Source organism: Lemur catta, chromosome 11 (assembly GCF_020740605.2).
Source record: "Lemur catta isolate mLemCat1 chromosome 11, mLemCat1.pri, whole genome shotgun sequence".
Classification (NCBI taxonomy): Eukaryota; Metazoa; Chordata; class Mammalia; order Primates; family Lemuridae; genus Lemur; species Lemur catta.
Window position 1 is genome coordinate 81,733,790 of NC_059138.1, and position 12,363 is coordinate 81,746,152.

General features: G+C 37.5%; 1 protein-coding gene across 5 annotated transcripts in view; it reads right to left on the reverse strand.

The window, feature by feature from the left end:
* The window catches only part of ELMO1 (engulfment and cell motility 1), a 503,740-nt gene that overhangs the window by 313,732 nt on the left and 177,645 nt on the right, over positions 1-12,363 (reverse strand). For all 5 annotated transcript variants that reach the window (XM_045564710.1, XM_045564711.1, XM_045564715.1 and 2 more), the window contains exon 8: positions 3,785-3,884. In XM_045564710.1, the coding sequence (XP_045420666.1) occupies positions 3,785-3,884 (100 nt within the window). The remainder of the gene's footprint in view (positions 1-3,784; positions 3,885-12,363) is intronic.

Below are 12,363 nucleotides of genomic sequence, written 5' to 3' on the forward strand. Positions count from 1 at the left end.
AAAATTCTCCTATTTTATGGAAACCTAAAGGAACCGCAGAAAGCATGAAGCTCTACTCCCATATTTTAAATTATCTGAGTAGGAGCCCATAAATCTCTCAGGTTTTTAAGAGGCAAAAAATTCCTGGGTCTCTAAACCAAAGTGGCAGGATGTTTGTCCAGGTACTGAAAACATCTGCAGGGTGAGCCAGGTTCTCCTGCACAGCTAAGGTTTCAAGAGCATTTATAAGAAACTTTCCTTGCAAGAGAAGGCACTGATGTTATACTTGGCTAGGGGAAAACCAACTCATAACACAGAAAGTTCTATTTTTTTCCCTTTTTTTCTTCTTCATGTTTTCCTACCCTCTCCCTGAGTAGCCAAGTCTTTAAAAAGCAATGACATTATATATTGGCATCAAGGGATTCCAAGTTTCAGAGTGTTTATGAAACGACAGTATTTGTTGCAGCCAAAATTTGTAAACTAGAATCTAGATCCACGCATAACAAAACAGATAAAGCAATAGAGGAGCTAGAGGCTGGCAGGGAAAAAATATTTCTCCAAAGTGGTATGAATTTGGCATTAATAGGAAGCCAACTCTAGACCACAGAGATAGGCATCTTTTGTCAACCCATTTCCTAGTTGATTTTTGTCGAGATAAAGCTCCATTTAAAAGACAGTTGCCTGTATACAATTCCTGGGTTGTCAAACTGCTGAATTTGGTCCAGCTAATGAATAAAAAAGTTAACCATACAAAAAATTAAGCAATTTTTTGATGATTATTTTTTAAATTCATAGAAGGGATCTCTAAGTAGCAATGCAATGAAAATATAATAACTGGGAAGGAGTGCATAGAAAAAATGAAATGTGTTGCTTTTAAAAAATATTTAATTTTTTAAATGCTTATCTTTGTTATTATAGATTTAATAAGATTCTTGATTTAACTGCAGTGAATCAAACCCATTTTCTTAAGCAGTTAAAAATTAAATTACTATCAATTCTCTCCGACCACTACTAACATCATTTAAAGAAACACAGCTTTGTAATTCCTTTCCACTCATAACTGAAATTTTACTTAAAATGTACATAAATACAGTACCCCTGTATTCCTTCTCTTCTTCAAGTTCTATGTTTTTTTGTTGTTGCTGTTAATGCTTCTTAAGCAAATTTCATTCATTCATTTCACAGAAATGTATTAAGACCATACTCCGTGCCAGGCCCTGATGATAAAGTCATGAAGAAAGCCGTGTTTCTGCCCTCTTGGGCTAATGGTCTATTCGGAGAGACAGTCAAGTGAACAAAAAATTCACAGAAATGTGGTAAGTGCCGAAGCAGGGGCATACGGGAGACCCCAGGGGAACAGAGCAGGAGAAATCACTTAACTCCACCTGTAAGGTCAGGGAGGGATGCGCAAGGGGAAAGGCTGGTTAAACCAGGCTCCCGGAACCACTCTCTGCACTTGGAAATCACAGGTGCATGACCACTGGGAAAAGAGCCCCCCAAACCATGCGACCAAGGATGCCCCACTCACTACGTGACCTCACTCAACCTCCGCGAGCCACCACATCCCGCCTCCCGACCAGAAATAACAAGACTGTCTGTTCTGCTCTGGAAAGGATTGCTGTGGGGAATCAAAAGAGCTAATGTCAGTGAAAGGACAACATAATTTCAAGGAATTCACATTCAGCACAACATCGTTTTTACATTCTGCAGCAAAAGAGGCTGTAATAACAGACAAGCAGGGCAATTTGGATGCAGAAAAGAAGGCCTGCTATCAATTCAAAAAGAGTTAAAATTTTTGTTCAGTATAAAAAATCCACAAACCCCAGTATCTTCAGATTTGGACTTGCTTCTCTCGAACTTAGGCAGAGAGAATACAGTGATTCATTTTCTGTTCTCAAAATCTAACATGTACACTCCCTGCCACCACCAAAGGAAGGTTGTCTGTAATGCATCAGAATTTTCTTGGCTTTTTCATCTGTAATAGTTTCTTTTTCAGTTTAGCAGTTCATATCACTAACAAATATAGGCAAAAAGAGGCTTCCTCCTTTTTTTGTGTGCCTTTTACCTGGTTGTCCCGTTTGGCTTTATGGACTTAAATGAGAAAAGAGGATTCAGGGGTGTGTCGAGAAGGCTCTAGGTTTCCATTCAGTTCTTATCTTAAATAAACATGCAACGTAGTGCGGGAGTTCAACCTGGGGGGGCCTCTGATCTCAACCCCTCATTCGACAGACTTGGGCTATCTTATGCCCTTCAATTCAAGGCAGCATCTCCTCTGAGATACTGATTAATTCAAAAAGAAAAGCAGTAACTTCATAGTGGGGACACCCAACAGACACCACCTCAACCAACTAACTGAAGGCAGCATCACCATTGAGAAGACAGGCCAACATCAAGGACCCCAGTTAGGATGTGCTGAGAAGGATGCACCATTACTTCTGCAGTGTCCTTGCCAAAACTGCATAAAACTTCCTTAATTTAACCATAAAATAAACCTACGTCAAATCCAAATTGAGGAACATTCTACGAAACAACTGACCAGTGCCTTTCAAAAGTGTCAAAGTCATGAATGACAAGGAAACACTGAGGGACTGTCACAGATTGGAGATACGACAACCAAATTCAATGTGGGATCCTAGATCAGATCCGTAACCAGAGAAAGACTTTAGAAAAACAAGAAAAACAAGTGCAATCAAACGAAGGTATTGTACCAATGCTACTTTGCTTAGTTTTGATAACTGCATTATTGTTATGCAAAACATTAACATTAGGAGAAGCTGGATGAAGGTGATATAGGAAATGCTGCACTATTATTGCAACGTTTCCTTGTTAGCCATTATTTCCAAATAAAAGGTTTAAAAACGTCAAGTGAATATTACTGGACTTTGCTTTGATTTTCCAGCTTGCACAGATTCACTCAAATTCTCTATTTTAGACAACCCTTTCCAGTAATCTATACTTATAAAATACATTTATGAATTCCAAACATCTCTTTATTCCTAATACAGTAGTGGGGGAGGGGGATGCCGGTAAATTTATAAACCATTTCACCAACACAAAGATAGGAAAAATAAATTAATACATTAATAAATAAGACCCATCTATGACTCAATACTACATTTAAGAGTCTCAGGATCAGAATTAATTATTTTGGGTCAGAAGAATGGAAACAGAAGTTTCCAGACCTCTCTTTATTTCACCTCAATTGCAGGGAACGGTGGAGGCTCTTCTGCTCTCTCCGTCACATCGGGTCCCCCTTTGTTAGGTCCCTCCCAAAGGAGGAAGCAGAAGTGGCTGATGCCTGAGACATTCCCCATGCCATGACTGCAGCAGGCTCCTCTGCCTAAGACACCTGGGCCCCTGCCATGTCTCCTTCTCATACACCCCTGCTTCAAACCTCTGCGTGTAGGCAGGCGGTATGCCTTGCCTCGCTCCCTTTCCCCAAACACCAGGTTGAGGATGGAAGGTTCAGAAGGACAGTAAGAACTCCACTAAGGTCTAGAGACCAACAGAGTCATGCACAGGGAATCAGCAGACACATGTGCGGTTATTACCAATGTGACACACTGATTTCCCAGAGCTATGGGTTCTCATACGCAGTCCCTTATAATCCCTATGGGGACAAAATATCATTTTCATATAGAATTTGGGCATCCTGACCCCCACATCCATAATACTATCAAAAACCACACCCACCTCTTAACATAAAAGAAACAAAGGACACAGTTATAAAATATCCTCAAAGCAGAGAAAACTATCTATGAAAGAAGGAAGCAAATTAAGGCTAGGGAAGCACAATCCGTCTTACCTTCTTAATGAACGCGACAGAAAAGGTATCCCAGGACACTATGCCATGGTCCATCAGCTCAACAAAGGCCGTCAGGGTGAAGGACAGCATGTCTCCAAAGCTGCAAAACAGAAGGAGACACGAGAGTCACGGGCCCCAAGGCTGAGCATGAGGCAAGACACAGAAGCAAGAAAGCTCTGGAAAAGTGAACACAGGCAGGATTTGAAAAGATGCTGGGGATAAGCTGCTGGGCCACAGACGACTTCCTCGCGAACATGAGCGACAGGAAGCGGCAGGCGGCATCGCCGGGGTCAGTCGGGCCTTCAGCGCCAAGCAGACCTGGGCTCACGTGGACTCTCACTGTGGCCAGCTGTGTCATACTGGGCAATTCACTCACCCTCTCTGAGCCTCTGTTTTCTCAGCTGAAAAAGTGGGTAGTGACACTATTTAACCACAGGGCTGCCGGTAGAGGTAGAGCACTTAGCAAAGTGTGTGGCCTATGAGCACTCAGGAAACGATAGCGTAAAGCAAAGCCTCTCATGAATCAAAGTTAGGGCGGCGCAGAGAGGGCAATGTACTCCTTTTATTATCCACAGGCATCAATACGGAAGATTAAAAATAATTCTATCAAGTGAATTAGCACTTTGGAAAGGATTTAAATGGTCTGTATATACTCTATGTATTTAATGCATACACAGACACAAATACATACATAAGTAAACACATTCATTTGGATGTTACACTGGTCAGCATTTTATCTTTACTTAATAGGTTTTATGGAATATCTATGGAGATAATGACTCCATATAACATTTGTTGACCATAATACTTGCTGGTATTCAGAAGGCAGTAGGGAGAGTCTAATGTGTTGATTAGAAATCCTAACAGAGGTTGGGGGCCTCAGATAAAAGCATCCATCTAAAACAGTTCCATCTGGGACCCTTACCAGACAATATCCCAGTATCTGCTGCTTTGAAAACAACACTTTAACAGACACTTAGACACTCAGAATCTTTTATACTCACCTTTATCATAAATTATCATCAGCATAAATATTAACTTAAAACCCTCAAGATAAATCATCTCTCTTAAATTACATTATATTATGCCAATCAGGATTTCTACACTGCACTATGCAATAGCACTGATTCCTATGCTCAGTTTTTTAAAAATAAAGTCGGTTATTCAGAGATTTAATCTGTAGGTTGATACCATTACTGCTACCCTACCAACTCTCCTAACATATTTACTTTGAATCTTCCCATCTATTTTCAATTAATAGAATAGAAAATAGATCCTCATTTCTTTCAAAATAGCATCTTAATTTTCCTTCTTCCCACTGTTCTACTCAACCCAGCTTCAAAAATGACCTTTGAAATTCTGCATCAGTTCAGAAGTTGTGACACTGAAAGGAACCTATAAAAGGGGAAGCGGTTCTCAGGGAAGGACAATGACTGAAAGCTTCTGGGGCCAGAGAGAATTTGACAAACTAGACAGAAACAGCCAAGTCAGTTTCTGGAGTCAAAGAGCAGAAGTTCCCTTTCCAGCTCTAAGTTACCCTACCGTTCCATGCTCCAGTTTCCTTGTTTATTAAAAGCAGGGATGATGACAATGATGGTGGTGGTAGCGATTCCTAACTCAGATTCTTGGGAAATTTAACGAGGTAACATACTTAAAACTCTCTGACCACTGTGCAGCGAATAGTAAGCAGCCTGTGAGTGTTAGCTATTATCACTATGCAAACGTGATATTTTTAAAAGATGAATGAAAGCCCGTGATTTTCAAATGTTTTGCCTTCATTGTGTCAAGCATTCTCGGTTCTTAAGAAAGAAAAAAATAAATGCAAGGAAAGCCAAACCTTTCGGGCCAGACAGAAACCAGCTAATACCTCTGGCTTTCCAGAGCCGCACACGGGCAATACCAATCTTACAGGTGCCCCCTAGGTGGCATCAAAGGATCAGGCCTCAGAAAGAAATTACAAACCAGAAACTGCAAATTTACTTGAAGGAAAGAACAAAAAAGTAGAAAGGTGAAAATGAGTTAAAAAGAGTAGCAAGAAAGGTTAAATAAAAATTCTGGAATGATTCTACAGACAATGAGTCAGAAGAAAATCCAAATATCTGATTGCAAAAAAAAAAAATGAGAGAGAAAGAACGAAATAAAAAAAAATTGCCTTAGAAAATATGAACCAGGTAATAAAAGCAATTAGTGAGATTTATTAATAGACTGGGTAGGCATTAGTATTACTGTGAAAACATTATCACATAATAATGCATAGCATTAGTAGTAAGCAATATTAGCTCATTTATTTTATTTACTTAAAAAGAGGAAAAACAACCAAATGATAACTAATAGTTGGCATTTGTTTATGCCTGGCATGCTAAAACACCTCAAATGCTAAAAGATTCTCACACACACACCATGGGAGGCCCCTAAATAGCACAAAAAAAAAACCGGTCTCAGTGAACCAGCAGCAGAACAAGCAGTGGAGTGGGCAGCTGCGGAGGAACACACACTGCGAGCTCCAAACCCTTCTTGCATTCCCAGTTAGCTACCTGAGGACTGGGAATGCAGACAGCACTAGTCTTCATTAGCTGCTTTAAAAGCAAAAGATACATTATATTTCTGTTCTCTAATAAATGAAGGCAAAATGACTTTGCTCCCTAGCTCCCTGCTCAACAGAACCCTAATCCAAATGGCCTTAGGAACACCTGGGCACAGTCAACTTCTAAAATATTCCAGAACTCTGTCTACAGAATCCTCTAGGCTGCAAAGACTTTGGAGAAAAATACGGAGAGAAGGCGAAAGAGTATTATTGGGCTTTCAAATCTGCAAGGAGGTTTGGGGGCCAGGATTTCAATCTCTATAGCCTTTAAGGAGGTGGAGGACCGTTTCTCAGACTGCAGATGGAGCTAGCTGTGCTACTCAGCTACCCATTAGTGCAAATGATTGGGAAGTGAGAGAAAACCTTCACAGCAGACAGCAACCAAGGTGCTCAGAGGAAGGACAGTTATCTGGGTCTATCTAATAACATGACAGAGAGAAAGAAAGAATTGATTATGTTAATATATTATAATCTGTTATACATTATATATTATGTAATAATATTTTATATAAAGTGCACATTCATATATCAAAATATACATATATAATACTGTATATATTGTATATATGTATATATTCCATGCATAACATATGTAATTCATTATTACTGGTTCCTGGGTGACACAGTAGGTTTCCCTGAGGGAAAACTCTTTCAAAATTCAACTTCAAATCCTGAGGTGCAAGGAAAAGACGGCCATGCTAAAATTGTATTACGTTCCAGATCAAGAGACTCAATCACCTCTTTCAAATGAGGTGGTTACAAGAGATCTTACTGAACCCTGACAACAGATGTTTATTTCCACTCCTGGAGGAGTGATTCAGGCTCCCAAGGGAGAACCTCTGAAATCAATGCTGGGTATGGAGTATCAAGGCCAAAAGAATTACAGATACAAAGGAACCGCATGGCACATTCAGGAACATTTTTATTTGTTTGGGTTATTTGTTTTTTGTAAAGTGTTAGGCTAAAGATTTTGCAGTACTGACTGCCACAAATTAAGTCAACTGCAAACTTTACATGCTGGTAGAGAGCCACTGTCACAGCCAACACACCATGTGTGCTGGAATGATTCAAATAAATGTTTCTCATCAACTTAGTAGAGACCATCTTCATTCCAACAAAATTCAGCCAATCTCAACACAAGCGTGTAAATTTATGCTGCTAATCTTATAAAAGAATAGTGTTTCCAAATGCCTCCATGGAGTGGCATGCCCAATAAAGAACTGGAGAAAAGATGAAAATAAAGGCCACTTTTAAAGCCATCAATAAATTGTACTGAATAGATCCTTAATTGCCAAATTTAATGGCTATAATTCTTCCCTGCCCTTTGAGTTTTTCCATGTATTTTCTCTTTTTTTGGGGGGGCGGGCGGTTAAAATTTATATACATTGAAAGGTCTGGATTTCTAAGTCACTCTTTAGACACTCCCATTAGCCTTCAAAATCACAGCATGACTTACATTAGCAAACATTCTTCTGGGTCCTTTGTTGGAAATTTAAGTGCATATTGATTCTGGACTCTATTCTATTCCATTGATCTATTTGTCTATTTCCTTATACCAATATCAGACTGTCTTGATAACTGACTTTATAATAAGTATTAAAGTCAATTAATGAAATTCTTCAACTTTGTTGTTGACTATTCTGGCTATTCTAGGCCCTATATATTTCCATTTAAATTTTAGGATTGACTTGTAATTCTTTTAAAAATAAGTAATTGATATTTCATTGAACCTGAGATTAATCGGGGGATAACTGCTATCCTAACAATATTGTGTCTTCCAACCCATGAAATGGTATATCTCTCCACTTATTTAGTTCTTCTTTAATTCCTCTCGGCCATTTATTTATTTTTCAGTAAACAGATATCACATGTCTCTTATTGAATTTATTCCTAAAAATAAATCATAATTTATTCCCAGGAATAAATTATGATTTCAATACTTTATAAATGGAAATTTTAAAATTTCATTTTCCAGTTGTTTGCTATTAACATTTAAAAGTACATCAGTTTTTATATATTGATGTTGTATCCTGAGACCTTGCAAAATTCAATTATATCTAGTAGTTTCTTTGAAGATTCTTTAGAATTTTCTATGTAGATAATAATGTCTTCTATGAATAGAGATGGTTTTACAACTTCCTTTCTGATATTATGCTTTTTTATTTCTTTCTTGACTTAGTGCAATGGCTAAGAATTCTCATACAATGCTGAATAGAAGTGCAGAAAGCAAACATACTTGCCTTTTTGTCAATCTTTAGGGTAGAAAACATTCAGTCTTTCAACATTAAGTATGATGGGTTTTTCATAGATGCCTTTATCAGGGTGAAGAAGTTCTATTACTAGCTTGCTGAGAACATCACGAAGGATATTGGATTTTATAAAATGCTTTTTCTCTATTAAGATGATTTTTAATGTGCTATCAGTGGAAGCCATCAGCTAACCGAATTTCACATGGCTGACTGGCAATTTTTTTCTTGAAAGGAGATCAACACCATGTGTATCCACAGCCGATACATTTGGTAATTTCTGTTTTCTATCTCCTTTGCCCATTTCATCTTTTTATCTAATATTTTAAACTTATTGGCATAAAATTATTCACAATATTCTTTTATTTTCCTTTTAATGTCAGCATGACCTATAGTGATAATATCCCCTCTTTCACTACTGGTGTTGCTATTTAGATTTCTTTCTTCTTTTTTTACCTAATAGACATTTTCAAATAATCAATTTTTGGCTTTAATTTTTTTCTATTATTTGTCTCTTTTCTATTTCATTGATTGCTGCTCTTTTTATTCTCTCTTTTAATTCTTTTATTCTTTTCTACTTACTTTATTCACATTTTTTAATAGCTTCTTAAGTAAAAACTTAGATCATTATTTTTGTTAACTATTCTTTTCCAATATAGGCACTTAGGGCTATAAATTTCCCTCTAAGCACTGCTTTAGCCTCATCCACAAATTTGGTATGTTTTCATTACAAAGTTAAAAATATTTAGTCATTTCAACTGGGTTATTCCTTGACTCTTGGGTAATGTGGAGGTGTGTTTTTTAATTTCTAAACTTCTGAGGCTTTCAGCTACTTTATGGTTATCTATTTTTAATTGAATGTCCTTGTGATCAAGGAACGTAATGTATATAATATCAATCATTTGGAAATTCTTGAGACTTGCTATGGCCCAGCATATGGTCTATCTTGCTGAATATTCCATGTGTACTTGAAAAAAAAATGTATTCTGCTGTTGTTGGGTGTAATGTTCTATAAATGACAATTAAGACAAGACCATTGATAGTGCTGATCACATGTTCTATATCCTTCCTGGTTTTGCCTAGTTTTCCTATCAGGTGAGAGTGGTATTAAAATCTTCAACTATGATGACAAGTTTGTCTATTTTTCTCTTTAGTTATCAATTTTTGCTTTCTGTATTTTGAAGCTGTATTATTACAGGCATACCTTTATGATTTATGTCTTCCTAATGAGTAGACCATTTTTATTGTTAAGTATCCCTTTTTTATCTCTGATAATGTATTGTCTTCAAGTCTTATTTTAGCTGATATTAATAAAGCTACTCAGTTTCATTATTATCATTATTCATTTTATCTATTTTACAGATTGGATAATTTACGCTGATCTATCTTCAAGGTGACTGTCTCTTCTTCTGCCATCTTTAACCCACACACAGTAAATTTTTCATTTTAACTATTGTACTTTTCATTTTTATACTTTGTCTTTGATTATTTTTTATGGTTTACATTTCTCTGTTAAGATTCTCCATCTGTGCATTCACTACACTGATACTTTTCTTTAGTCTTTTAACATATTTATAAAATTTGTTTTAAAACCTTCATCTACTAATACCAATATCTGTGTCATCTCAGAGTCAGTTTCTACTACGTGTTTTGTTTTCCCCCTTAACTATGGCTTTTCTTTTGCTATTTCCTTATACACCTAGTGATTTTTTACTGTACACTAAACTTTGTGAATATAACATAGCCAAGGCTCAGCATTCAGGTTTGTTCCCTTGAAGAGCATTGATTTTTGTTCTAACAGGAAATTACACTCCAAACTCTGCAGTGAGTGACAGCTGATGTCTCTGTTCAATACTTTCCATTTCCAGTTGCTGTTTTTACCACAGCCCCGGGGGTTTTCATATACACATGTGCATTCACACTTCAGTGATGAGCAATGGATTTGGGCAGAGTTTATATGTAGTTGTGGGGCCTCACATCCTCTGAGCTTCCCTTCTTTCATGAATTCTCCTAATTATTTAGCTGCTCTGCCAGCCTTAAACTATGTCCTCTTAGTAACTTACTAAAGTCTGAAGCTTTCTGCTACCCCATCCTACCTGGATGAGCACATATTCTCAAGCAAAAAGCTGCAAACACACATATCTCACCAAAGGCCCATCTATTCCTTTAAGAGTTGACTTCTGGCCGGGCACGGTGGCTCACGCCTGTAATCCTAGCACTCTGGGAGGCCAAGGTGGGCGGATTGCTTGAGCTCAGGGGTTAGAGTCCAGCCTGAGCAAGAGCGAGACCCCGTCCCTACTAAAAATAGACAGAAATTATATGGACAGCTAAAAATATATATAGAAAACTTAGCCGGGCATGGTGGCCCATGCCTGTAGTCCCAGCTACTTGGGAGGCTGAGGCAGAAGGATCGCTTGAGCCCAGGAGTTTGAGGTTGCTGTGAGCTAGGCTGACACCACGGCACTCTAGCCCGGGCAGCAGAGCGAGACTCTGTCCCAAAAAAAAGAGTTGACTTCCTTCTACTTTCTGCCTGCTTTGGGTTGCTATTCAGTCCCTTCTTAGAGTTGTTTTTAGATGTTTAGTTTACAGTATTTTGTCCAGATTTTATAATTGTTATCTATGTTCGTTAGTCTGATTTATGTTACTCTGCCATTACCAGAACCAAGACCCTAACCATTGATTTTTGTCTATGATTAATAAATGGAAATCATGAACCATAGTTAAACTGTCCAGCATCCTTACATACCAAAAGATTAAAACTATTCACGAAGTTTTAAGGAGACGTTTTGGCTTCAGAGCCCCAAATTCCTCTACATTAGCAAATTGTATAAGGTTGACAGAGAAAATAGGATCACATTGCAGCTCGTCCATGTGATTTTAACTTCTGCACTCAGAAAATACTGATCTTGTTTGCTGGGTGTAAGTGTGGATTAGAAATGATGAGTGTAAACACTGAGACAGTGCCCAGGATAGATTAAGTCTCATAAAAAAAAAATGGCTCTACTGCCATTACCATTAAGTGCTTCTACTGTATTAAATATATCAAAATAAAAATTAAGAAACTTTACCATAGAAACTCAATATTGCTTTCTACTTTATTAGAATTTAATAAACAGAAGAGTTCCTGCAACTAATACTTTTTCTATGTGTGAGGAATAGGGAAAGATGAATGATTTGAGACTGGTATCATACTACAGTACATTGAAGTGGATGCGGATTTTTTTCTGAGGGCTTAAAAAATAGGGTCCACATTTTGAGATGCTGTTCAGTCTTCTTTCTCAAACTGAAATTATCTGCTTAACAGCTTGGCACCGTGGAAATCTGTTCAGCTTACTTCAAAGAGTTTGTTAGATCATATTTGGACTCACCCATTCAGTGGATAAGAAAGGCACTTCCAAGGGAAAACTCTAAGAAAGAAGTTCTGAGATCTCCAGACATAATTATCATGCAATTCACTTAGTAGATAGGTGATCGAACACTTTCCCAGGCTCAAAGTAAATAATTTTCATTCCATACTTCAATCCTGAATATTTTTTTTAAATGTGGATCTTTTTCTTTCTGAGCCATTGAAGAAAATCAAAGACTTTTGACTTTGAACATCACATAGGCCACAAAAAAGAAAGTTTTGCTTAAAGTAATACATAAAATTATGTTTTGCATTACTCCAGGAGTAAATAGCAATGCTGATGTGATCATTTAGTGGTTACAAACATAAAACACTCTTTCTACTGCAAATCAAAAAGAAAAGG